The 27,766-nt window shown below is 45.7% G+C and overlaps 2 protein-coding genes across 5 annotated transcripts in view; one reads left to right on the top strand and one right to left on the bottom strand.

The window, feature by feature from the left end:
• RNF24 (ring finger protein 24) overlaps nt 1-9,118 on the top strand; it is an 80,415-nt gene extending 71,297 nt beyond the window's left edge. For all 4 annotated transcript variants that reach the window (XM_030310008.1, XM_030310010.1, XM_030310009.1 and 1 more), the window contains 2 exons: nt 2,283-2,362; nt 3,341-9,118. In XM_030310008.1, the coding sequence (XP_030165868.1) occupies nt 2,283-2,362; nt 3,341-3,479 (219 nt within the window). In that variant the 3' untranslated portion in view covers nt 3,480-9,118. The remainder of the gene's footprint in view (nt 1-2,282; nt 2,363-3,340) is intronic.
• A 2,095-nt stretch (nt 9,119-11,213) lies between these two features.
• On the bottom strand, nt 11,214-20,572 carry LOC115510298 (pantothenate kinase 2, mitochondrial). The gene is made up of 4 exons (XM_030310006.1): nt 20,448-20,572; nt 18,277-18,400; nt 16,307-16,432; nt 11,214-12,849 (listed from the first exon to the last, which is right to left on the bottom strand). Exons 1-4 carry the CDS (start codon nt 20,549-20,551, stop codon nt 12,799-12,801), a joined length of 405 nt encoding a protein of 134 aa, XP_030165866.1. The 5' UTR covers nt 20,552-20,572; the 3' UTR covers nt 11,214-12,798.
• Between the last annotated feature and the right edge of the window lie 7,194 nt (nt 20,573-27,766).

The following is a 27,766-nucleotide window of genomic DNA, read 5'->3' as shown; positions in this document are numbered from 1 at the left end:
CTTTGAAGGCATTTTGCTAAATGAAAGAAGGCAGACAAAAAAGACCACTTATTGTATGATACCATTTCATGATTCCATTCCATTCTGGAAATGACCGGAATAGACAAATCCATCAAGACAGAAAGTTGTAAGTGATTGCCAGGGACTGCGAGAAGGGGGAATGGGGAGTGACTGTTTATGGGTGTGGGCTTTGGGAGCATGGAATGAAATGTTCTGGAATTAGATAGTGGTGATGGTTGCACAACTCTGTGAGTATACTAAAAAATGCTGAATTGTATACTTTAAAGGGATGAATATTATGTGAAATATACCTCCATTTTTAAAAAGGTATGGGAAGTTACAATGGAGAAGCAGTTTGTTGTTGAAATACTGTAGAGTGCAAAATAGGACCTGTAAAGTTGTAAAATTAGTTTGGCCCTTCATGGAACTTCTGAAAAGTCAGATCGGAGGCTTTTCTCTTCATGACTGCCCTTGCTTTTGGTTACCTTTGGCACTTAACATGTCAGAATTTAACCTTTTTTTCCTTACAGGTGACTATGGTTTTAGAATTTGTTTAACAACATAATAGCACATTATAACCATTAATTGTAACTCCATTTTAAAAAGGCTACACATCTAATTTTGGATCCTAGAAAAATAAGCAAATTAAAATTGAGTGGCTTGTCCAACTTCTTGCCCTTTGGTAGGATCAGTGCTGAATCTCCACAGGGCAGAGCCAGCAGTCCTGACCCTGTTTCCCTCCCTGTGCTGGGAAGAAAGCTGGGCCTTCCCAGAATGCCTACCAGATGGGAACATCATTTCTTCTTTTAAGCAGAAGCCCAAAAAATCACCCCCAAGGCTGGAACTGCTACTTTCTCACCTTTACCCACACAGCTCGTTCTCAGCCTTCCTGCAGAAGTCAAAAATGGGCTTAAAAATAGTGTTCCCGTCATGAAATTTAAACATAAATAAAAACAACTGGTATTGGTAGACTGCCTTACTGCCTCCTCAGCCCTGTCCCCAGTCTGAACTGATGACAGTGGGGCAGGTAGTGTCCCCACTCTACAGATGAAGGAACAGAGCTTGAGAGGCCACATGATGACAGAGGTCCCCACAGCTAGTGGGTGTCTGAGCCAAGGCCAGCTGTCTGTCCTTCCTCCTCCCCTGCTCTCCTGCTGTCTCCATGGTAAGGCTGAATCTTGATAAGACAGTTACCATTCTCCTCCTGTGAAGATCCTATCTGCTGTGTACAAGGCTTCTGAGAGCTCCCCAGAGAAGGGTGTTGGAAAACTGAGATTCACAGCACTGGCCACAGGGCACCAAGAGCCACGTGGCCTATCACATAACGTAAGAAGACACTGGGCTACACATTATAGGTTAAGAAACAGGCAACAGGGAGGCCGTGTCAGCTGGATGGACAAGAAATGGTGACGGTTGAATCAGGATCCCTGGAGATGGACAGGGAAACAAGCAGGGAGGAGTTCAACCTTTGGGCAGGAGACAAGTAGGACAGCAGCACATCAGTGCAACAGACCTGGGTCTTCAGCCAGGTCCGGCCACTCACCAGGGTGGCTCCAAGCCTCAGTTTTCTTGCCTGTGAAGTGGGTATATGCAATACTTGATGTCTCTGGACGCTGCTGTGTGCCCAAGGAGTAGTGGTTGGAAGTGAAGGCCTCTTTCCAAGCAGTGGAGCCTAGCCACCTGTCAGAGAGTGAGCCTGGCCCCGTCTGTATATTTTCGTAAGTTTAACTATTAGAGACTCTTGAATAACTTTATATATGACAAAGACGTTGACAAGGCAGCCCATAAGTGAGGGACCCCAGGGACTGTGAGAAGCACGTCACCACAGGCTGTGCCATGTAGTTTATAGCGTCTACATTGTGAAAACCAAAGGAGGGCTCCAGGGCCTGGCCCGGGGCATGAGCACTCCCCTCAGGGGCCGTGCTGCTGAGCGGGCAGAGCATTCCCTGGCGAAGCCAGCCCCTCACCCACCCAGGACAACTGCTTTATGTTTAGCCTGTCTACTGAGAATAAGCCAAGTCAGACTCTTCTGACTACTGAAGTAAAGGAAGCTGCTTCTTGCTTTCTGTCTTCTCCTGTCTGCCCTCCATCTTGAAGATGTGTGACAGGAAGAGCAGGAGACTCTTCAGAAGACCTCGCCCATTCAAGCCTGCTTCTTTCACTTAAGGAGTTGTGGGACCTTGTAAGTCCCTTCAAATGGCTGGCTTCGGGGGGCCTGCACTTTACTTTGGGGCCTGGGAGAGTATTTAGCACTCTGCTTCATGTGTGCAATTGTCTTTCAGCTCTGTGCAGTGTGTCTAGAAGACTTCAAGCCTCGAGATGAGTTGGGCATTTGTCCATGTAAGCATGCCTTTCACAGAAAGTGAGTATTGGTATGGAATTATTTTTTTTAATGTTTGGTTTTTGAGAGAGAGCAAGCGAGCAAGGGGGGAGGGGCAGAGGGAGAGAGAGGGAGACACAGAATCCGAAGCAGGCTCCAGGCTCTGAGCTGTCAGCACAGAGCCCGACGCGGGGCTCGAACTCACCCAGTGGCGAGATCATGAGCCAAAGTTGAACGCTTAACTGACTGAGCCACGCAGGTGCCCCTGGTGTGGAATTATTTAAAGGGACCTGAATTTGAGGCACGTTGAGCCACTTACTTGTGGGTTTAGAGCAGTGCCAGACAAGCCGGACAGCTTCATCATTAGTCTACAATGCAGCAAGCTCAACGCACCCTATGGAGTGAGGTGCGTGCGTGCACATGTGTGTGTGTGTACATACGTGACATCAGGAGGGACCGGGGTGGCGGAACATGACTGCCAGGCAGGACTTTGGGCAGAGGGCCAAATAAGCCCACACCTCCTTAGAGCTGAGGCTACGAACAGCTGCTTTAAATGGAATTTTCCAACGAGAGCTTCTATTCCTAAAAACTTAAAACCAGTTATTTTAAATCAAAATAAATAAAGTATGAATGTAAGTGGGAGTGTGAAGCCATCTCCTATGCCAACATACTAATATTCCCTCTTCTCTCACAATTTTTTGTTTTCATTTCTATTAAAAGCTTTTATTTCTCCTACTTCCCACCACCCTCCTCAGTGTACTTCATCCTTTAAGAAGTCATGGATGATTCGAGGGTATAGCATGCTGTGGCTGATTCGTATCACCTTTTAGAAGATTAGAGGCTTTGATTTCTCCAGAGGGTAAAAGGCATTCTCCACCTGCTGGTGGAGCTGCTTGGGATCTGAGTGTTCACACCAGCCCCTGGCTAGAGGGGCAGATGTGTTTAACCCATGAGGCATCTGGCAGGGGGCACCATAAGCCTGGGACTGACATCTTCCTCCTGTGTTGTCTCATCCTGCAGGTGCCTTATTAAGTGGCTCGAGGTTCGTAAAGTATGTCCACTGTGTAACATGCCAGTTCTGCAGCTGGCCCAGCTGCACAGTAAGCAGGACCGTGGACCCCCGCAGGGGCCCCTGCCCGGGGCAGAGAACATCGTATAGCTCCCCCAAGGACCAAACTGCTGTGGGATCCGACATCCATATGGAGCCAGGAGGAACACAAGCGGTCTCTGCATTGGCTGCTCTACCTGGGGCACCAGCTGCCACTTCCTTTGCCTCATGAAGAACTCGGGCCAGCTACGCTGGGAAGCCAGACTGCTGGGTCTTGTGACAACCAAAGCACGCTGACACTACCCCATGCCAAGAGAAGAGGAGTGGATGATGGATAAGCCTTCCGGTTACGTTCAAGAAATTTCATGAGGGTCTCTTGCTGACGCCATTACTCTGTCTCCCAGATACTTTTCTCCATGTCAAGGTGAATCTTTATCAAGCAGAAGGGAAGATAGGATTGTTAGAGAAGGGAACTGAGGGCAGGTGTTTAATGCCCCCCCACCCACCCCCCACCCTGTGGACAGATGAGCTTCTATGCAGACCATGCATGCTTTTGCAGCAGCAGACCCTCCTGGCAGTCCCTGAGCCAAGTAAAACCAGCGGTGACCTCAGCTGAAGCCCGACTGGTTACCAGTGATTGGTGAGGCAGTGCCAACAAGGCTTTTCACATTATGTTCCTTTGATAAGGTCATCTTGGAACCCAGGGGCTTTGGTTACCACAGAGCAGCAGTGCCCCCTCGCCACTCCTTCTCCCTCAAGTTCATGACACTTGCTTATCAAATCATCTAAACACATTAGATGCGCTTGGAAAGGCTTGGTCAGAAGTCATTTCCTCTTATTCTTGCCTGCCCCCCCCAAACTCCCCAGTGAAGCCCAGCCAGGCCGCCCATCTGGAGCCCCAGCAGGGGATGTGCTGTCCGTGTGTGACCCAGGGAGCCTCAGGGTGCTGCCCACCCCCATACAGTGGGGTTCCAGTGCAGCTGCTGGTCTTAGCCCACTGCCTCAGTAAGGAGCTGCTGTGAGCCTCTCAGATGGCTCCCAAGGGGAGCTTCTTCCTGAGAATGGCCAGTCTTCCTGGCCCTGCTGAGACGAGAGGATGCTGACTCCCTTGCCTCTCTCCACTCCTTCCGTTTCCTTCCCTCTCCTGCCCTGTGTTTCTACTTAAGAGAAAATGCCTGTCATTGGCTTTTTAACAATTTGAAGCATCCCAAATAAGATCTTTCTGTAATTCTGAAGCGAGGGATCCACTTGAAATTGTAAATAGTTTCAGGAAGCTCCCGTAGCGCTGTTCACCCATTGGTGTGTGCCTCAGTATTCAGACTTGCGATAAGTAAGTTAAAGTGTCTTTATAGGAGAGAAATGCATGCTGCTCTTTGGCTCTTTCTGTCCAACTTTTCTAGAAATGACTGAAGAGTCCATTCGGATTCATGAATACTGTATAAATTTGCCATCTGAAGTGGCTTTGGGTCAGATAGAAAGTTCTTTTCCACGGCACTGCTTTCCACCTCCTTCTGTTATAGGGTGGACTCTTCGTCAAGAGCTTTGCCTCTGCTCCATTCCCCAGGTGTGAGTGAGGACAGTTTCTTATTGGAAATGTGGTCTGCATGGTATGGAGAGAGAATGGAGGAAGCTTTACTACTCTGTTCATGGCATGTCTCCAGGGATTTTTTTCTGGATTCGTCTCTACCATCTTAGAATGGGAGACAGAACCTGTCCTTGGCTCAGATGGCTGGGGTCAGATGAGGAAAATTCCCATTAGCCTAGGAAAGTGCTGGACAAAATCCAGTTTGGAAAATTACAAATCCAGTTGGTCAGAATTGGCTGTTTCCTCCTTGTGACCTATTCATGTCATGCCAACTGGCTGCTTCAACAGGGCAAGGAAGTGTGGGGTATTTTTATATGAAAGCCTTTGCCTGTTGGGCATCCTTGAAAAGAGATTTTCATGCGCTCCTACTTTCACCATTTCTGCGTTGTGTTGGTAGCACAATGGAGTTGAATACTGCAAAGCACCCAGTTTACAGTGAAATGTTTCCAGTGACCAGTGTCAAAAGTAGGTCTGCTTCTAGACTAGCCTCAGTTGTGGCCAACACCCACCATTCCCCATGGGATGGCTTGGGACAGATCTCACCTTGTTACGAGGTTCCAACAGGAAAGAGAATTTTTCCCCTGAAGGGAGGAATTCGCATGCTCTAAAAACTGCAAATGATTTCAGCTCACAGCTTTGGCAAGATTATAACTCATCAGTTGCAGCTTTTTTCTGTCCCTGTATGTGTGGGTAGATTAGTTCATTTCCCTGTCACAGGAAGGGCAAGTTGATATGGTCGGTGCATAGTTCCAGCCATTGGAGGAAAGCGCCAGAATGCCGTGCACTCTCCATTGGGCACCAACCCCCACGAGGTGCCGCTAACGTGACCTCCACACCTGTGAATGCGGAGGGCCTTTTAAATGCCACCCTTTCACCAGGGTGGGGCTGGATATGGAGTGGTGAATATTCACTCTGCTCGCCATCTCCTTTCTTGGCTCGGTGTCCCACTGCAGCTCAGCCAGTGTCACCCAGAGTAGTAGTTCCTGCCACTCTTAGCAAGACAACCTGAATGCACCTGCTCCCCACACCTGGGTCCTCCTCCAGGACTCTGTGCTGCACTGTCATTATTGCCAATGGCCAGGGCTTAATTTACATCTTCAATTCTGATTAAAACACAGTTGTCTGTGGACAAGGTTAAATCTTCATCTGAACTTTTTAAAGAATGAGTTAAGGATCCCCTAATACTCTTGGCACAGGCTCACACCTTACACTGAGGCCACCCTGGCCACATCTATCTTTTGTTAGGAAGTTGTTGGTGATCTTTTGTTAATCTGTAGACACGTGGGGCCTTTGGTCTGCTCTTGGGCCACTGGGGGGGTGACATAGCAGGTTTTGGTTTTTTTGTTGTTTTTTTTTACTTTGTCTTGCTGTGTCTAAGCAGCTCAAAGATCGGATGTTACTTGTATGCTGTGGGTTAAAAGAATGTAACTCAGCCCCAACTGAACTCCATGGGTGGCTGCATCATTATCTAGTTGTTGCTAGGAGTACAGCTGAATTCAGGTGGCTTTAGAAACAGGGAACAAAACCAGCCTGACTTGATTCCTGATTAAGTAGGCGTAAGACATTGTCATCTGCCGCTTCTCTCTGCCACAGTGTGATGTGGTTGGGCCTGTCCCTGGCAGGTGAGGTCCTCGTAGCCTGTGTCCACCAAGGCAGGGAGCTGGACTAGACAGAAATGGCCAGATGCGAGTAGATGGCCCACGGGGAAGTCTAAGCTGAGGAATACAGGGAACATTCCATCATTGCCAGATAGCCTGTTCTTAACACATCTTGACAAAATTAAGATCCTTTGCCCCAGTGCCAAGTCCCTTGGACCCATTAGAGGACTAATTTGTACCTTTCCACAGCCCCACTCCAAAGCCTGCCACCTCTGTGGCCTGGTCTTGCTCTGCTAAGCTAGTCTGAACTGTAGTAGTTTTTCTGAAAGTCTTTCTGAGAATTATGAAATGAACACAGGGAGGATCTGGACAGAAAAAGTGCTGAGTGAGTTTAATCATCCCTTGCCATTCACCAGCCGTGTGTCTTTATGCAAGTTAGCCTCCCGAAGCAGATTTCCTTCTCTGCCCTCTAAGAATTGTAGTGACATCTTTGCTGGCTCTCATGAGGACCATACATGTCCAAAGCCTGGTGGGCAGCAGGCCTGGGGTTGTGGAAGTTCCTAATTATAGGCAGGATCATGCCAGTCACATAGGGCTCCTCTGTAGCTCAGGTAGCAACAAAACCTCAGCAAGAGCCTCCTGAGACACAGGAGCTCCCTTGGGGTAGGGCCTGCGTTTACCTGGGTCCCTTCCTTTTCCTCTCCTGATCTTGCCAGTCACCTCCATCTGTCTTTGCCCATGGTGCTCCTTGGCAGCTATTCCATAAATTTTTGAATAGGTAATCCCTTCATAGAATTCACAAATCACGAGTCTTCCTTGCATCCCTGACCTAGCGAGCCCAACTTATTGCCCCTTGAACACCCGCTGTGTTCCACTATGTTCCATGTAGATCCTTCCAGTGACCATTTGTGCATAAACAGGGATTACACACATGTATATATAACTCTTCTCTTTTACTCATGTGATACCAGACCAGTATATCCAAGGAGCATTCCTATTCATGGGGGAAGAGCCATCTCAGAAGTCTGAATATCTGTACAAGGTGAGCCCATAATTGGAGGATGTCTTTGCAATCACATTCCCTTTTGAATAAGGCATTTTTTATTGATTGCAGCATACTAAAATTCTAGTTTTCCATACAAAGCAGAAATAGCAATCCCTCCCTGACCCTTACCACACACTCAGATAATATGAGAGCACCACCAGTTTCCAGACTGCACAAGGACAGTCTGGTCTGTGACAGGACACCCAACAGCAGGCTCTGCTGTGTTGCTGAGAACAGCAATGCAGGCCTCTCGTCCAGGTCCAACAGCCTTTACACCCCCCTGGTCCCCATCCAACCCCATCCGATGGGGTGACGTCTGGCTACAACTGTCATTTCTTAGGCGAGTTCTTGTGTTTCTGAGGCAGGAGTCTGATAAGCAGCAGCAACCGAAGCCTGAGGCATCCTTCTGTTTGGGGGACAGATGTCTCAGATGACGCTAAGCAGGTAGGTGGACAGTCTCCTCAAGACTAACCATAGATACACACACTTCAGTGTCCGTCTTCAAGGTCCTGGCTCTGCTCCCTTTCCCTCCCCACTCTTTATGCACACATTAAAAAGAAAATGCTTGCCACAGAATTTTTTCCATTCGACAACAGAAATCTTTTAAGAAAAAAATGTCTTACAAAGCTGCTTCTTCCAGGCAGCCCTAGGGGGAGGGGCATGGACTCCTACATTGGTTCTCACCCCCCTCCCTGGCTTCCTGCCTCCCAGAGCAGCAGCCCAGCGCTTTCCTTGGATTAAAAGTGCAATTTAGGCCCCTAACCTGAAACTTGGATTGTATGTGAAATGCCACCCTTCTGTCACCTGAGTATCTGGCCCTGGGTTAGAAGGTCTTTCACATCAGCTATTACGAGTTTCTTAAGTAAAAGAGATGAATGTGTCTAAATTCACAATGTCTAAATTCTGGTGAAATCTGCAGTTGTTAACTGGAAGTGGTTCTTTAGTAGATAATATTAATGAAAGATCCCCCATGCCACGGACTGTGCTTCCACTTGAGTGGGAATATCACAAGAAAAATAGAGGGGCTTGTTCAGTAAGTTTGTCTTTGTCCGGTTCAGCTTTAGAGCCCAACTTTGCAAAATGCTAATAGTTTGGTTCCACTTTCAGACCGAGCATTGCACCCTTGCTTACCAATCCAGTGCTCACTTCTGTGGCTCTCAGGTCACGGAGACCACCCTCCCTGCTCCAGGGACATGGACCTAGAATGTGGTCCCCGCCAAGGTCAAGGGACCAGTCTGTACTTGGTGAAGCTCCTCTCAGCTCCCTGTGCCTGCATCTAGGGCCAGCTGCACACTGTCCCTCCCAGGCCATGCTACAGCAGGTGGGTAGGTGGGGCCGGTGTTAGGGACGCTCCTCCTGGAGAGAGCCTGGTCTTCCAAGAGTGTTCCTCATAACTGTCGTCTCTGGGTTTCTTGACATCATTGCCAGGAAGGAGGGGAGTAGTTTAGTCCTGTAGTTTAGCCCACTGGGGTTTACTCACTAGATCTTGTATAACTCCCTCAAAAAAAAAAAAAAAAAAAAAGGTTTATGAAACTCTGAGCCTCAGGTTTCATAGACGTGTTTGTACACTAAGAATTCTGCAGCAGAATATTTTTAAACATCCGCAGTTTTTTGTAAGCTATATTTTTGTATATTTAATTGCTATTTTAAAATTTTAATGCATTTTTGGCTAATTACTCCTGTTTTAAAAACAAAACATGCATGTAATTGACTTAAATGTAAATAAAAAGCAGGTTTTGAAAATACTTTGTGCCGAGCATGTACCCTTCAACTCAGAGGGGCCTGAGATCACCTACATCCCTCTTGAGCCTGTGTAGCAATGGAAAGTCAAGGTAAGTGGCTCTGATCAAAATGAGCTGGTCACCAGCAACATGTGATTGTGATGAAGGAGCTTCGGGCCTGCACCCCCATGGGGTGGGGAGCAGGTCAGAGGTGAGGAGCAGAGCACCAGGCCACAGCGAGGGAGGAGGTGGCCAAGACCCCACCTGCCCGCCTGGCCTCAGCCCTGCAGATGCCACGGGACACACCAGCTGTCTCACAAACTCGGGAGCTAGCGCCCAGGGGGGTTGAGGTGGTGGAACTAGCCCACCCCGCCCCCCACCTCTCTAGCTGCATCTCAGGCTTGGAAATACCAACTATTCTGTCAGGAGGGAAAAAACACACCTAGACTCCAAAGTCCCCCTGTGGTGACTGCTGTTTCTCCTCACTGCCACTCACGAGAAGCCCTGCAGGTCAGCTTTGGCTCCGCAGCTTGGGGGAAACTGGCCCCCTCAAGGCCATCTGTGACCCTGCAACAAATCTGGACCACTTCTTAAACCTCCTCTGAATGCAGGTGCCTGAAGAGCTCCTCTCCCTCAGCCCCTTCTCAGACCATGCTCTGCAGCCTTTTCCTTCTCTTTCCATCTAGTTATTCTCCCTCTACCTTCATATTCACTAAATTCCCACCTAGATAGGCATCATTTGCAGGTCTGTAATCTCCAACCCAAATATTCAGCTGCCTTTTCGGTATCAAGACCTGGCAATCCAAAACCAAGCCTTCCCAACAAGCCTGGGTGCCTCACTGGGACTCCCTCCCCACTATCCAGTCACCGCATCCCAGCCCTCTAAGCCTTCGTCTACTGCTCCAATCTTGGCTTAGGCCACCTTCCTTTCCCACCTGGGTCCTAACCACGGCCACCCCACACGTGCACATACTGCCTCCAGTGGAGGGGGGGGGGCCCCTCGCCAACTCACGGAGGGCAGACTGGAAGGGACGCTGCTGAGACGGCAGTAGCTTACACCAGGGGCTGGCAGTGGTGCCAAGGGGTGGGAGTTTTCATGCATCTCACAAGCCAGAGGTAGCAAAGTGGCAGTAAACTGGGATCAGGCTCGGAAGAGAATGTAAGCAGCTCCCGTGCAGAGATGGCCTTTGGGGACACACAGTGCTAAGAGGGGAAGGCAGTCCTTGTCGGGGGGCTACAGAGGCAAGGGCTGTGAGGGGCCGCTACCTTGGAAATCAATGTCCAGGGCTGATGACTGCTTAGGGAAGTCCAGCATTGCGCCCAGGGGGCTGGCAAGATCTGTCCTCAGAGGAGAAGTGGCTGGCACGGGCAGAGGTGGCCTGGGAGGCAGAAGGAAAAGCAAGAGGGGTCTGCTGTGTTAGAACGGAAGAAGAGGACGTGAAATGTCCGTTAGACTTAGTAACGACCCACTGGTGACTGATCAGGCACCCTCCCAGGCAGTGACACTTTGGGCTGGGCACAAAGTACAGAGAAGTCACAGAGGCAACCTTTCAAGAGCAGGAAGTGGCAAGGATGCAGAACACAGAAGGTGAACGCTATGCAGGAGGGGGCTCTGCCCAGGTCTAGCTGTGTGACCTCAGGCAGGTTTGTTCCCATTAAACTGCAGGGAGAACAAAGGTTGTATGAGGCCAGCCATGTAAGCACTGGTCACAGCCTCATGAGCACAGTACGTGTGGGGAGAGCAGGGGACCCCAGCACAGGCGCCTGGGTTTCCACCAGGGAAGCAGGCTCCCTCCCTCCCCCGCCTCCTCTGGAGAAGAGCAAGCGGGGAGGAGGGTCTGGGGCACAGGGGCTCCCAGGGGCACAACTGCGTATCAGCAGGTGGGTAGGGACATAGTCTTTGATGGCTGTAGGGAAGGTGGGGCCACCAAGCGCAGACGAGATTAGAGGGGACTCGGGCTGAGGCCCGCAAGGGCCAGCAGCAGCAGAAGAGAGGCTGACTGGCTCCCGGGAGCCACAAGTCTCATTCCCACAGCTTTCCTCCAGTTCTGCTGGCCTGCACCAGGCTGACAGTACCCACAACCCGCTGGTGCCCAGCTGCATTGAGAGGCGCCCTTGAGAAATGGCCACTCCCTGCCCTGCAAGCAACTGCCGTTGGTCCCAGAGCTGGCACGTGCCTCTGCTGCCCCCACGCGGCCAACACAAAAGGGTGCCAAGGGATCCGACCGACCCTCCTCCCTTGGTGACCCAGCCCTGCACTCTTCCAACCTAGGTCCCTGCCAGGCGCAAGGAGGCTGCAGAGCCTTGAGGTTACCTTCTAGTTCAAAGGCTGCTTTATACAGACCTTTCATGGCCTCCAACAGCAATGCAGGCACAAAAATACACAAGATAAGACTCAAAACAATATTCTGTCTCCAAGGGGAAGGGTTTTTTAAATTATTCTGCACAGCAGAAAGAAAATGCTCTAAGTCAATGTCTACCGAGACTCCATCTTAAAATCTCTATTTACCAAGACTCCTCAAGCTGCCTTTTGAGCCTCGCACATGCAGCCCTCATGCTCAGTCCTACCCCAAGCTCAGAGCCAGCCTTGCCAGCTTCCGGCAAGTAAAAACCTTGAGTGGGAGAGGAAGGCAAAAGTTCCCTACCCTGCCCCTAGGAGTCAATCAATGGACTTCAATTCCTCACTTTCTACCAGCCGGAAACAATCAGATTCTCCCCGATTCCCTGAAAATGTCGATTCGAGAAGTCTGGTTTTAGTCTTCCAGGTGCACTTTTTCTACTAGCTTAACTCCGCTTAACTCCCTACCTCCCACCCACCCCCCGCCCCCCCAAGGGCATTCTTCCCAGGGTGGACTAAGTCCCATCTTTCCAGACACACCTTCCCAGGATCTGCAGTGTAGAGTAACCTGGAACTGCCCTTCCCCAAAGTTGCTCAATTGCCAAGACTACAAGTACAGAATTACTTGCAGAACCTTAAATAAAACATGTTTTTCAATATGTTCACACAGAGGCTAAATGAACACCAGAGTTAATTCACAGATAATGATCTCCAAGGCTATACTGACTACATTGTGATGAGATTACAACATATAGTACTTGCCTTACATTCAGCAAGTTCAACAGGACACAAAACCAGCCAGCTGAACACTGAACAGCTCTCCCCTGAAGTGGCTCCCAGTAAGTGACACGGGGAATTTCAAAAACACATGGCAGGTTTAACAAAACCATACTGAAGAGCAACTTAACTACAGCAAATCCTCACTGCCGTGGACATGTCCACTTTTTTTTATATGTATCTTTCCTTAATGGTTACTAGTTTCGACTAAATTTTTAAGGATTTATCTTGATGACTTAGAAAAATACACTCATCCTTCCTTGCTTTGATTTGGGTAGTACACCATCATAAAATTGAGTAAGTCTCTTAAAAAACAAAAGTTCACAGATCCCATTGTGCAATGTTCCAGGAACCCTCCCCAGGTGATCAGGGGATCTTCAACAGCTCAAGGAGTGCTCCAACGGCTCCAAAATAACCCTGAAAAAAAAGTACACCACAAATGAGAGCAATTTTCCTTAGACTTATTTAAATTACCATAAATATGATTACTAGTGTTAAAGCCAACAGTGCCCTTAATTCCCAATACTGAGCACCTATTTTGCTGAGCTCCAAGGAGCTCCCAGGCTGAGGAGGAGGGCTGGATGTATAAAACACCCAGGCATGCCAGCATGTGAGACCAAAACCCATGGTGAGGGCTGCAGGAGCTATGAGGCCCATGGCAGCTCAGTTCCCTCTGGAAAGAGCCCACACCTGGGCTGCCTCCTGCAGAAGGAGGACGTGAGAAACAGCAGAGGCCCGGAGCATTTCCAGACAACTAAGAAATGAAGGGAAGACGGGACCTGAAGATTGATGGGGCAGGAAGAGCTGGGGGGGTGGGGGCGGCAGGGGCAGGTCACGGAGGGGGAGGGCCGGACTGGGCTGGGGATGGGAAGGAGAGCAAGAAGAGATTGGGACGGACTCAAGACCTGCCTGAAGAAGGGGAAGAGGGCAGCAGGGAGGCTTAGGTGTCCCCCATACATCTGGTGACAGCCACGAGGGTATAGGAGCAAGAGATGTGGCGAGCAAGAACAGCTTCCATACAGCACGTGCAAGGCCGGAGTACCCCAGGCAGCCAAGCAGCCGCACCCAGGAAGTAACTGGATGTCTGCATTTGGAGCAAGGCAGTGGTTGGGGCAGCACTGGCAGAGGCGGGCAGCAGGAGTGGACAACCGTGCCCTAATGGGACATGAAGAGGGGGGACACAGACAGAAAAGCACCATGTGAAAGAGCAACAGAAGAGCCTGGAGAGAGAGCAGAGGCATGAGAGCGAGAAGCAGCAGCTGAAGGAGGACAATGCAAGCCCATCTCCAGAAGTAAGTAGCCAAGGTCAAATACAACCAAGAACCAAGACATGAAAACCCAAAAACAGACAAGAAAAAGAAAAGGACTGTAACAGAAAAATGAGACAAAATACACACTGGTAAAAAGACAGTGCCTGTGGGCCTCAGAGAACAGTCCTACCAGGATACAGGATCCGTCAAGGTCTCCAAGGGACAAGATGCCACAGCAAAGTCCTTTAAGAGTCTCATGCTCTACTGACTGAGCTAGCCGGGCAGTTAGCAAAGTCCTTTAAGAAAGACAAAAACGACTGAAAAAGGAAAGCAGGAAGATCCTGAAAGACATGCTGACGGATTGCAAAGAACGTGCTAACGGTCTCTAAATATCATAAATAACTGAAGTCCACTCCGTTTTCCAAGGAAAGCTTCTCCAAGAAACGTGGCCACACAAGAGAGAAGCTGAAGCCTCTCCTCTCACTCTGTTTCTTGGTTTTAAAAACAGCCAGCCACACGATGAGCATCCTGAGAGGACGCCCACAAGTGCACCAGCTGGCGGAGGGTGGGCTCAGGTGGGCTCACCGGCGGGCACTCGTTTTAGTAGCTGGCTACACACTCTGTTTCCCGTGGCCTTCTGGATCTTTTATTTTGCAACAAAAGAAGAGATGAAGTTAACCAATGTAATGCGCTCCACTGAAGACCCAAGACCCACCACCGAGCAGAAGGTGTAAGTCGTTACAAGCTACAAAATGCTAAGATGGGAACAGCAAAGGCAGACAGAGGGCAGAGAGGAATCTATACAAAACTTTCACTTCCCGACTTCACACGGGAAGAGCCTTCATATGTCAGAGCCTAACATATCAAAGTTCCACAAGTGCGGCGATCAACACTGGAGTCAGAAGCCTAGATGCAACTGGAAAAGAGACAGCGCGGCCAGCAAGCATAACCAGAGAGGAACATGAAGTCAGCAGGCAGTAAGAATGACAAAACGTAAAACAAAGACTCCACAAAGTGTTCAAATTATAACTGTTACGGTGTGAAGATTAAAAAAAAGAAAAGTTAACCTAAGAAACGAATCTCCACGTTCCGCCTAGGAAAGTTTCAAGAGGTAGAAATGGAGCAGGAGGAAAGTTCTACTGCAATGTAACATTAAAGAGAGTTTCTTTTTATTCTAACATAAAGCAAAATAGAACAGGTCAAAAATCACAAAAAGCAAGATATATATAAAAGATGTAAGAAACTGAAAGATAATTTGGTACCGATTTATTAATAACATTAAAAGCAAAAAATGTTTAAGTGTACAAATTGACGGGCAGTAAATAAGCCAGACAGATCTCATGCACAGCAGGACAAGCAAAGCCAGTAATAATGCAGCACCATCACATCAGGCCAGGTGGCCGCACCAGCAACCACCTCCCAGCACATAAATGTATCAAAGTGACCAGCTGTAAACCTTAAACTTACACAATGTTACACGTCAAATTCATTCAATTAAATTTTTTTTAATAAAATAAAGTTAAACAATTAGATGACTAACCTTTAAGCTTTGATAAGGGGAATCTGTGCACCTTGAATTTTAACAATGAACTTAATAAGGGCACTTAAACAGGAAAAACTCAGAGCAACTTTAAAGGAAAAGGCAATCCCTGTAGCACTTCAAATCTTATTCTGCCGATTCCTATAAATACTGTTAAGTAAATATACACAAACAATTCTGAAAAATGTTTGTGATAGCACTAAGATCCAGCAACACTGGAAATAAATAGTTCAAATGCCCCACAAGCAAGGGGACAGAAGAGAGGTTCCCCTCCATAGCTATGGTCCTATTTTTTTCCCCAAACTGGAAAAATAGAAAGGCACTTTCCCATACAGAATTTCAGGTGGAGCAATTCAATGATTTTCTTCCATTCTGTCATTTCTAGCCTGTCTAGGTATGAAGTTCTTATGTGGTTCTAATCTTGGAACGTATTTCTCTGTTTGTTTTCAGAACACACATCTTATTATATGAGTGGCACATGAACTGTATCAATAACACAAAAGCCAACATCAAAATGAAAAAAGCAGAACCCCGAGTAAGTGCATTTACAAAATGTAATGGGAAAAACATAATGGATGGTTTGGAAAAAAGTAACACTAGAAATATAGGTGAATGTTTATCAAGGTTTTTTTTCTTTAGAATTGCTAACGTTCAGGGGTGCCTGGGTAGCTCAGTTGGTTAAGTGTCCTACTCTTGATTTCAGCTCAGGTCATGATCCCACAGTTCATGAGACTGAGCCCCTCTGTGCTATCAGCACAGAGCCGGTTTGGGATTCCCTCTCCCCGTCTCTGTCCCTTCCCGACTTGTGTGTGCTCGTGCTCTCTCTCTCAAAATAAAGAAATAAATTTTTTTTAAATCTTAAAAAAAATTTCTGACATTCACAGTTAACCAAAAATTTCCCTTGCATTAAATCAGGTAAGAAATTGCTTTTGAACATTACAAAGTTAAACCCTGTATCATACGTCTACAAAAAATTAAGTAAGAACTGCAGTGCAGTCCATTTCACATCTACTTCGAGTTCCAAGCGGTGGGAACTGCATGCCCTTTACACTCGTAACACATCGCGAGAAGTAAGTCCGCTTACCTCGTGTTCCGAAAAAAGTGCTTTCAACTGCCCCTTGGACCAATAATCCAAAGCATATGCCAAAAGTCGCATGGCGATCGTATTAATTCTCAAGAAATTTCCAACAAATACCACCTGGTTAATGTTCTGAGCACATTAAAAAAAGGTAATTAGTTTTCATCTTAATTTCTGTTCTCTCGTAAAAGCTACCCCAAACAGAGCACCACGTGCATAGTTTTTAGCAGCAACTTGACTGCTGAGCAAAAAATTTAAAAAGTATTTACACTTAATCTAGTTGGTCCAAGGCTACTTAAATTTGAACCCAGACAACTCTGGACCCACCTCAAGCCATGCCAGAAAATGTCACAAGAGAATACAAATTAGGAAAAACATTTGTATTAAGTATGACAAACAATAACTTCTGGTAAAAGTTTTATACAGAAAAGTAAAAAAAAAAAAAAAAAAAAAAAAAGGAAAGAAAAAAAAGTAAGACCCCCAATTCAAACAAAAGAAAGCGACACAAATAAGCAAATTATACAAGAAATATAAGGGGCAAAAATTCAACCTCACCAGTAATCCAAGAGAGTAATATTTTAAACCTACTAAAAGCTAGCAGCAGAACAACTAACTGGAATTCTACCCCAGCGTGAGTAAAGTTGTGGTAACACCAACCCATTCGTTCACTGCCTAAACAGATCTAAGTTAATGCGGCCCTGGTGCAAAGCATCTTGGCAATTCCTACCAAAACGCATAAGCACAGTCATATTCTCTACATGAGAGACCTCGCTCCTGAGTAAGTCCCTCATCAAGAGTAAAATTCAACCAGGGCACCTGGGTGGCACAGTCAGTCGAGCGTCGGACTTTGGCTCAGGTCATGATCTCACGGTCCATTAGTTCGAGCCCCACGTCGGGCTCCGTGCTGACAGCTCGGAGCCTGGAGCCTGCTTCAGATTCTATGTCTCCCTCTCTCTCTGACCCTCCCCCGTTCATGCTCTGTCTCTGTCTCAAAAATAAACATTTTTTTTTAAAAAAAAGAGTAAAATTCAAAAGAAAAGCTTCACGCTTAAAAATGCCTTACTGCAGAACGATCGCTGGCGAGCAACCCACACCCAGCTCTACGGGAGTGACTTATGACACAGAAACAAACCAAGAACACAGCTGTGTAATTTTAAATACTTGAGTAAAAAATGTCAATTGGCACGTACACCGACACCAACTAATATATCTTATAAAAGCACAGGAAAAGGAACAAGCGATAAAGAAAACAGTAACTAACATATTCAAATGAAGAATGTTTTTAATTACTTGATGCTGATACAGTAGCTTTTTAATTAAAAATGAGACAATCCCCTTTTGTGCCTTTTGAAGTTTCTTTTTTAAGCCGCATGCCTACACGATCCACTGAGCAGAGTAAATGTAAGCAAAACCGCGTGAGCAGGGACAAGTGGCGGAGCCGCAGCATCGGGACCCCGGGGAAGGCCGCTCTCGGTTCTTTCATAGCCCTGTACAATGCTGCTTGACCCGAATGCTACAAGGCAGCACTGTAAAGAAGCTGAAAGCACAAAGACAGCTCGTGGCGGTGCATGGGGCGGGTGCTCCTCGGCTGCCCGCTCTCTTCTCCCGGCCTCGGCGACTCCTCCGGATGCCTTCCCGGGGACTCCGGGCTTGATGGGGCTGCTGTCCACCCCGCCTACAACCCCCCCGCTGCCCCCATCACCCAGACTTCTCACTGCCTTCCTACCTTCCTACTTTCCCCTCAAAAGACGTGATTTTACTTTTACATAGTGGCAATATTTATCTTCACTGAGGAAAAAACATCAGTTAAGAGCAGTCTACACTTGAAGAGCTTTAACATGGCCAATGAAACTCCACCCCATACAACTATACTCAGGTACTGTGCGGACAAGACAGACGTTGTACACAGGGCTGAGGCCCACTTAGTAAGTTCTGTATTCTCCTCAGAGCATCTAAAGAAATCCAGGTCCCCTTACTTCATTAAGGGCACACATTCTTGCTATTGAGCCAATGTTGTTGGTGATGGTGATCAACGTTGCTCTGGCGAGGTCCTCTTTACTGACAGCCTCTCGCTTCTCCTTGCTTATCATGTTTCCAAAGCTGTGAAGGAAGAAAAAAAACATGCGGCCACTGAACCAAAAGGCAACACAGCCCAACGAACTTGAATGTTACTCTACTAAGATAAATGTGACTTTTAGGGCGACATTGTTCAAATCTTCAAACCATTTATTACAAAATAACAGAGCATCTGTTCAAAGAGAAATGCAACTTGGAAGAAACCGCTCAAGCATTCTGAATAAGTAAATGCCTTTCCCCACAGCTCCCAGTGACATCTAGCACTGATAACAGATCTTTGTACGTCCAGTTAGGACCTCATCAGATCCACTCTAAGGTGCCACTGTGCCTTCCGCAGCCAGAGGACAGCTCCAGGGAGACACCTCTATTGGCAATTCAGTCCCAGCTGCGCAGCCATACCGATCAGCTGAATGGTCACGTTCGCAGCTCGGAAACTGCTTTATCAGAGTAAACCAAAGTGGCGTCCCAGAGTCAACTATGGAAGAGTGTCAGATTTCCCTAGAAGGCCAAGTACTTCAAAGTACTTGTAGAGCAGCACTGCTACATTAATAACCGATCAAAACACAAACCCAACAGAAAAGGAAGTGATTAACAGTGCACAAAAGCTGCAAACTCAAACATAAAACGTGCAGCATTTACAAAGTCCCTGAAATTAACACATAAGCACATATATATGTGGTCCTTTACTATCATTTTAAAAAATCACGTGTGGGCGCCTGAGTGGCTCAGTCGGTTAAGTGCGGTTCGTGAGTTCAAGCCCCACATTGGGCTCTATGCTGACAGCTCAGAGCCTGGAGCCTGCTTCGGATCCTGTGTCTCCTTCTCTCTCTGCCCCTCCCCCACTCACGCTCTCACTCTCTCTTAAAATACAATAAACATTAAAAAAAAATTTTAATGTGTCCCAATACAAAAAAACAAATGTTTCTAAATAGCTGAAAATAAAATTTTTATAGAATTCCATTTACCATGGCATCAAAGAGAATAAAATGCTTCGAAATGTATTTAACAAAAGAAATGTAACAACCGTACACTGAAAACTAGAAATATAACTTTGGCGAAAGAAAGCAAAACTCTAGGGGACGCCTGGGTGGCTCAGTCAGTTAGGCATCTAACTCTTGATTTCAGCTCAGGTCATGATCTCACAGTTTGTGAGATCAAGCCTTGCATCTGGCTCTGCACTCACAGTGGGATTCTCTCTCCCCCTCTCTCTGCCCCTCCCCTCAAAATAAAATAAACATTAAAAAGAAAAAAAAAAGAAAGCAAAATTCTAAATAAATGGAAAGACATTTTATCTTGGATCAGAAGACTTGATAATGTTAAGATGGCAATACCCTCCAACATGACCTACAAATTCAACAGGATCCCTATCAAAATCCTAAATGCCTTTTTTGCAGCCACTGACAAGGTGATGGTAAAATTCACATGGAGAGGCTCCTGGGTGGCTTAGTTGGTTGAGCATCCAACTTCAGCTCACGTCATGATCTTGCAGTTCACAAGTTCAAGCCCCACATCCGGCTCTGTGCTGACAACTCAGAGCCTAGAGCCTGCTTCGGATTCTGTGTCTCCCTCTCTCTCTCTCTCTCTGCCCCTCCCCTGCTCATGCTCTCTCTTTCTCTAAATAAAAACATTAAAATTTTTTTTAATTCACATGGAAATTCAAACTACTGATTCATGCTACCACATGGATGAACCCTGAAAACATGCTAAGTGAAAAGAAGCCAGTCACAAAAATCTCATAATAGGACACCATTTATATGAAGTGTCCAGAACAAGCAAATCTACAGACAGAAAACATATGAGTGTTTACCAAGGACTGAGGTAGAGGAAATGGGAAGTGACAGCTAATGGACAGAAGGTTTCTTTCTGGGATGATGAAAAGGTACTGAAATTAGACTATGGTGATGACTGCAAAATTCTGTAAATATACTTGAAACCACTAAAATTTACACTTTAAACAGGTGATATTACAGTATGTAAATTATAGCTGGATAAAACCGTTTAAAAGGAAAAAGATACATCCAATATTTAATATCTTATTCCTGTCTTTCTCAGAACACACACGCCCCCTTACCTGGATGCCACAGCCCAGCCCGGCAGTCCAAACCTCTCATAGTCCCCTCCATAAATGTCTCGAACTAGTTTATCCACTTTGGTGCTATCTCCACGAGATGCCATTTCCAGAGCCTCTTCAAAAGTGCTGCAGCCGGTGAGAAGACAGCAGAGACCAAAAAAAGTTCCTCCTCCAAGACTGATTAAAAACAAACAACACAGTATTAGAACATTTTAAAAATAAGAACGGGAAGGTAATTATTTATGAACGGGAAATTATATCCGTACATCAACCCACTCTTGCCCTAACCCAATCCTGCAGATGCCACTGGCAGACGAGACTGCAGGAAGATAAACTCAGGGCGCCTGATACATACCTTGAAGGTACATACTCACGTGAGCCAAAAACAGTGAGGCAAAACACTGGGCCCACCTCCCTGCCTACACCCCCAGTGCAGTATGGGCATCTGCTGAGTGTCAGGAGCTTTGGGTGCAGATCTGCCCACCACACACCCGGGCCACGCTAACACCTCCTCCCTTTGTCTCTCTAAGCCCCCTGTCATCCTGGCTCATCAGTCCCCCACCCCACAAAGAACTCCTCCATTAATGGTTTTCTCCCCCCAAATTACTCCTCTCATTCTGTAATTCACACCTGTTAAAAAACCTTGTTTATCCCAAACCCCAGCTTCTTGTTTTGCATCTAACGATCTCTAATCCTTAAACCACAGCATATTCACTCTTGCCTGCCACTCACTTCTCCACCCCTTTCAGCTTACCCTCCTCCAATCATGTTTCTGTTGCTCAGTACCTCACCTTCTAGATCTCAGACCATCCCGTGGGTGTGTGAGTGTGAGTGTGTGCATGTTCACATGTATGTATAAAATCCAGGCCAGTTTCAAAGCTGGGATCTTGCCTTGTCTTCTCTTTATAGATGCTAACTAGCAGCTTTGGTAACTTTATGGTATATGCACATCAAATTCTATCTGAGGGCAGGGACTGTGGGCTTCAACGAATCTGCCAATGAAATATTTTACCAAACTATGATAATGAAATATTGAACAATACAGATTAAAGTCAAGAAATCAGAATTTTCAAAGAGAAACGATATTTGTTTGCATAATTCCAGAAAAAAACCACTTTTCACATAATTTTTTTTTTTTTTTTTTTTACTTTTCACATAATTTTAACACATTCTTAAAGGTGTACTTATATGCAATACCTGAAAACTCAGTTTTAGCTCATCACGATATCAAGAGCAATGACCTTTATATAAAAGACCTACCTGGTACCCGTGACCCGCTTGTAATTATCTTTGGAATATACTGCTAAAATGCTAACCCCAGAGCCAATGTTCACCAGAAGCAGAGGGTATGGATTTTTCAAATCAAATGGTAACTTCTGACATTTCTCAGCATCAGCAGGGTTTTCAAAGTAATAGCACTGTGACCGTCCATTGAATCCAACTGAGTCAATGTATAAAATTCCTTTTATTAAACAATCTAGTTCATCAAGTTTGCAAAGCTGAAGGTCACCTATCTGTAATGAAATAAAAATATATTCAGACTTTCTAACAAGCCAAAAATAAAAACTCTGCTTAATAAGGCACCCCTCTACATTAAACAAACCATAGAAGTGCTCACAGATGTGTACTATTCGTACATATGACTTACAGAACAAAGCTGGAGACAAAAAACATAGGGACGATCTGATTAGACAGACCCAAATACACTCCACCTACAAACCACTGCAGCAGCCAGAGAAATGTGCCCAAAACCCAAGCAGAAAACAAGATGTCTACTCACAGGGACCATGAGTCAGGAGCACAGGTGAGATCACCGCCCTATTAGAAAGCCAACTCCAAGAAATTCAAGTGACTCAAACACCCGGTGACACATGGCAGGAGCCACAAGGACTCAGACATCTGCCCTCTGAACAACCATCTTCGAAGCTATAGAACAGTATCAAACTAGGCCTCACTTTGTTATTAATAAACAGACGTCAAAGGGCTGCAAAGTATATAATTAGAAGGTAATAAGGTTTTTCACTATCTAAAACCAATTACAGGGCACCTGGGTGGCTCAGTCGGACACGTGTCTGACTTCAGCTCAGGTCATGATCTTACAGTTCGTGAGTTCAAGCCCCTCGTCAGGCTCTGGGCCGACAGCTGAGAGCCTGGAGCCTGCTTTGGATTCTCCCTCTCTCTGCCCCTCCCCACTCACACTCTGTCTCTCTCTCAAAAATAAACTTTTTAATTTTTAAATAAATAAAAAATAAACCAACTATAGTCCCTGGAGGATGAGAAGATTTTAGCAGTATCAAAATTTACAAGTGTTACCAATGTAATCCACTTAAATAACAGAACGATTATTCATATTAGAAAGCAATGTACAGGATCAATTAAGAACGAAAAGGATCTTCAGTCATTAAGAACTGAGGTGGGAAGAACTCCAAGACATGCTGTCAAAAAAGCAAGTTGAGAAACACTTCATAATACATGACCTGACTAACGTGCCTATGTGTAAAGCCAAGTTTACATGCACCTGTGTGTGTGTGTCATACAGTCATGCAGAGAACACTAAAAAGATACATAAACTTCTAACAGTGGTGACTCTGGAGAGATGGCATAAAGAAACATCTCCACTTGGGGCACCTGCGTGGTTCAGTCAGTTAAGCATCTGACTTTCACTCAGGCCATGATCTCCAGGTTCATGAGTTCGAGCTCTGTGTCAGGCTCTGTGCTGCTGACAGCACAGACAGCTCAGAGCCTGGAGCCTGCTTCTGATTCTGTGTCTCCCTCTCTCTCTGCCCCTCCCCTGCTTGATCTCTCTCTCTCTCAAAAATAAACATTAAAAAAAATTCCCCACTTTACTTGCTGAACTTCTAACCCACGTGAATGTTTACAAGCACGTACACTCCACATATGTAACGAAGGTAAAAACTGCCTAACCCCCTTACAGCACCTACTTCTGTTTACAAGTGCGTCCAGCCCTGCAAGTCCTCCCCGTTTAAGTCAACTCTCACTCGATTACATTTCTACTCAATTCATTCTGATCCACAGCAAAGAGGGAAATTAACAGGTAACTTCATCTTGATCCTTAATCCCTAAGTAAGAATATTAAATTACTCCTCTGACCAAACCCAAGCCCTTGAAGTATTCATCACTGTCCCTATGGCACCTGCTCATGCCCTCTCTACTGAGATGAATTCAAAACCAACTTCCTGCATGTGAATCTGAATTTCCTCTTCTGTATCTCCTTTTCTGTATTTTCATTTCATTTCATCATTTTACACTGGTGGCCTAGTGGAGCCCAAACAGTTGGTCTCCTTTTTCTTTCTACAGTTTTTTCTCCCTTTTCCTTTCTAGAATTCCTGTCATCCTGAAGTGTCCTGCTAATTCCTAATGAATCCCAGCCCCTAAGTGATAGTTAGACGAATAAATGCATAGCTGATTTCACTAATGCAAGGTATTCATAACATAATGTGTTACACCAACAAGCAAACCCAGTATGTTAAGAAATTTGATTCACATTAAAAGTCAACAAAGTAGGGATGCCTAGGTGGCTCAGTCAGTTAAGCGTCCAACTCTTGATTTCAGCTCAGGTCATGATTTCAGTCATGAGATTGGTTGTGACATAGAGGCCCATATCGGGCTCCACACTGAGCGTGGAGCCTGCTTAAGATTCTCTCCCTCTACCCCTCTCCCTGGCTTGCACTCTCTCAAATTAAAAAAAAAAAAAAAAAAAAAAAAGCAACAAAATAAACTCAGTATTTTAAAAAAATATTCCACTGTGGTTTATTAAATACTAGTTACTCTTAATGCACAAAGAGCATTTGATAGGCATTTCATTTTCCTATAATTTTCAAGGACAGCACTGGTGCATTCAAATGAGAAACCCGAAAGCCTAAGAACCGATTTCTAAGGTCTAAAATTCACTTTGCACCCTCCCCTTGAATTACCATACAATGCTGAACCTCTGGAAACAGCCTGAATGGTTTTCAAATATGTTCCAAAGGGCATCTATACAGGGTCCTGCAAAAAGTTTTCTCCTTTACTCATCAGTTATGATCCAGAGTCCACTATGAGGCTTCCACAAAGGAAGGGACCCATCTCTACTCCAACTAAACTTCCTCTTTCCTCACTGCTGGAAGAGAAACCACTAAAAACCAACCACCAAAAGAAATTCAGGCAAAGAATATTAAAACTTGATAAAAATTCATGTCAATCCTATATTAGGATTATGGTCAGTAACAGGAGAAAGTCAGGAGAAAGAAGACAAAGAAAGAGGATGTCACAAACCACACAATGACACATGGAGAAAAAAAGAAAGGTAAAACAACAAAGGCAAAGGCAGAATCTCTAGAATAACATTCTCATTAGTGGCATTAAAAACACAATCACTGGGGATGCCTGGGTGGCTCAGTCAGTTAAGCGTCTGACTTCAGCTCAGGTCATGATGTCATAGTCCATGAGTTCAAGCCCCTCATCAGGCTCTGTGCTGACAGCTCAGAACCTAGAGCCTGCTTTGGATTTTGTGTCTCCCTCTCTCTGCCCCTCCCCTGCTCGCCCCTGTCTCTCTCTTTCTCTCTCTCAAAAAGTAAATAAACACACACTTTTTTTTTTTTTAAAAACCATAGTCACTGAAGATATTTTCAATCTATTCTGACCCGGAAAGTCAGAGTTTGGGCCAATTCACTTGTCTACTCTCCCACCTACCCACAACCACATCCACCCTCAATGGACCTAGCCTCAAGGCCTTGCACACAGTGTTACTAAATGAAAACAAAGTCAGGCACCCACTGGCACTCCCCCAGCATCCAGACATGATTCAGAGACACATATAACAAGAGTGCAGAACAGTACACATCAGAAGGCATTTGGGGAGAGAAGGCTCTGCTGTTAACCATTTCAGACTAGCCCTGAGACCAAAAGGCCACTGTTTTGGACCAGCGTTCCTTGTTTTTTTTAATAGTAACCTTGCCAGGAAACAATTGAGGGGGACAAGAGAAATTATGTGGTAGACGAAATTGGAAACAATTTTTTTGAGAGAGAGAGAGAGAGAGAGAGAGGGCACAAGTGAGTAAGGGGCAGAGAGAGAGAGAGAAACAGGGCTCACCCAAAGCAGGGCTCATGTTTACTCGATGCAGGGCACAAACTCACCAGAAGTAAGACTCGAGCTCACCCAATGTGGGACTTGAACTCATGAACCATAAGATCATGACCTTAGCCCAAATCAGATGCTTAACGACTGAGTCACCCAGGCACCCCTGGAAAAAATTTTATGACATGAAATGACATTTTTTTTTTAATTTTTTTTTTTTTTAAAGGAGGCTCCATGCCCAATGTGGGGCTTGAACTCACAACCCTGAAAGCAAGAGTCACATATTACACCAACTGAGCCAGCCAGGTGCCCCAAAATTGTTTTTCCAATCTCACTGTTCAAGATTTTTAACATTTTTTATTTTAGAAAAAGAGTGTGAGTGACCAGGGCAGAAGGGCAGAAGGCAAGAGGGGGAGGGGGAGAAAGAACGAGAATCCCAAACAGGCTCCACACTCAGCACAGAGCCTGACACAGGACTTGATCCCATGACCCTGGGATTGTGATCTGAGCCTAAATCAACAGTGAGACGCTCAACCAACTGAGCCACTCAGGTGCCCCAAGATTTTTTTTAATAGTAATTTCTATACCCAACATGGGGCTCAAACTCATGACCCTAAGATCAAGAGTCACACACTCTTCCAAATGAGCCAGCCAGACGTCCCTCATAGTTTTCAGACCTAATGACCTGTTCCTCGTAGGTAGTTCCTCAGACTGCTTATCACAGCTTTATTATAATCTCTAGATGGCAACTCCAGACTACGACTCAATTTACATCTCTCTAATCTTAATCGGGTGAAAACTCAAGTTCCATTAGAAATGGAAATGATTCCACCACTTGCTACTGGTATTATTTTTAATGATCAGATTACCATAAATTATATGTAAGCTAAAAAAAATACATACTGTGAGAAAATCCTGCTCAAATTTGTACGCTCCACCTCCAGTGGCACAAAAGACAGTGTGAAGACTCGAGAAGTTTTTATCTCTGCCCATCTGAATAAAAGCAGGCATGTCATGAGTGGGAAAGCGTATAAAGTGCAGATTGCCCTTGCGTCCACACAGAGTCAGGTCCTTCAGCTCCAGGTGCACATCCCGAATACCTGTGGACCCATAAGCCACATTGGAGGTCAGGTACTTCCGAATGCTTTTAAGACTTTCCACCTCTTCTTCTTCTTCTTCAGCAGTGATGTCTTTGGGTTCAAAATAAACCAGCTTAACCAGGGTTCCACCAATATCCAAGCCAAACCATGGAAAAACTAAATGGGAAAGGAAAAAAAAAGTCAGAACAACTTTTTTTTTCTGAAAACTAAACACAAACGTACTAGATTAGCAATTTATTCATACCCTGAGGTTTCCAAGGACTAGAGAAACAAAAAGGGCGTTGGGAAAAGAAACAGGATTCTGTCTGATCTGGAAAATACTTTAAAAAAAAAGTCACTGGCACAAAAACAGACACTCAGATCAGTGGAACAGAATAGAGAACCCAAAAATGGACCCACGAACGTATGGCCAACTAATCTCTGACAAAGCAGGAAAGAGTATCCAACAGAATAAAGACAGTCTCTTCAGCAAATACTGCTGGGAAAACTGGACAGCAACATGCAGAAAAATGAGCCTGGACCATTTTCTTACACCATACACAAAAATAAACTCAAAATGGATGAAAGACCTAAATGTAAGACAGGAAGCCATCAAAATCCTCGAGGAGAAAACAGGCAAAAACTTCTTTGACCTTGGCCACAGCAACTTTCTTACTCAACACGTCTCCAGAGGCAAGGGAAACAAAAGCAAAAATGCACTATTGGGACCTCATCAAAATAAAAAGCTTCTGCACAATGGGCGCCTGGGTGGCTCAGTCGACTGAGCATCCGACTTCGGCTCAGGTCATGATCTCGTGGTCTGCGAGTTCGAGCCCCATGTCGGGCTCTGTGCTGACAGCTCAGAGCCTGGAGCCTGCTTCTGATTCTGTGTCTCCCTCTCTCTCTGCCCCTCCCCTGCTCATGCTCTCTCAAAATGCTCGAAAATAAAAATAAGCATTAAAAAAAAAATTTTTTTTTTTTTAAAAAGCTTCTACACAGGGAAGGAAACAAGCAGCAAAACTAAAAGGCAACCAACAGAATGGGAGAAGATATTTGCAAACAACATATCAGATAAAGGGTTAATATCCAAAATCTATAAAGAACTTATCACACAAACTCAACACCCAAAAAACAAATAATCCAGTGAAGAAATGGGCAAAAGA

This window comes from Lynx canadensis, chromosome A3 (assembly GCF_007474595.2).
Source record: "Lynx canadensis isolate LIC74 chromosome A3, mLynCan4.pri.v2, whole genome shotgun sequence".
Classification (NCBI taxonomy): domain Eukaryota; kingdom Metazoa; phylum Chordata; class Mammalia; order Carnivora; family Felidae; genus Lynx; species Lynx canadensis.
This window is presented reverse-complemented; position numbering and strand designations above follow the sequence as displayed.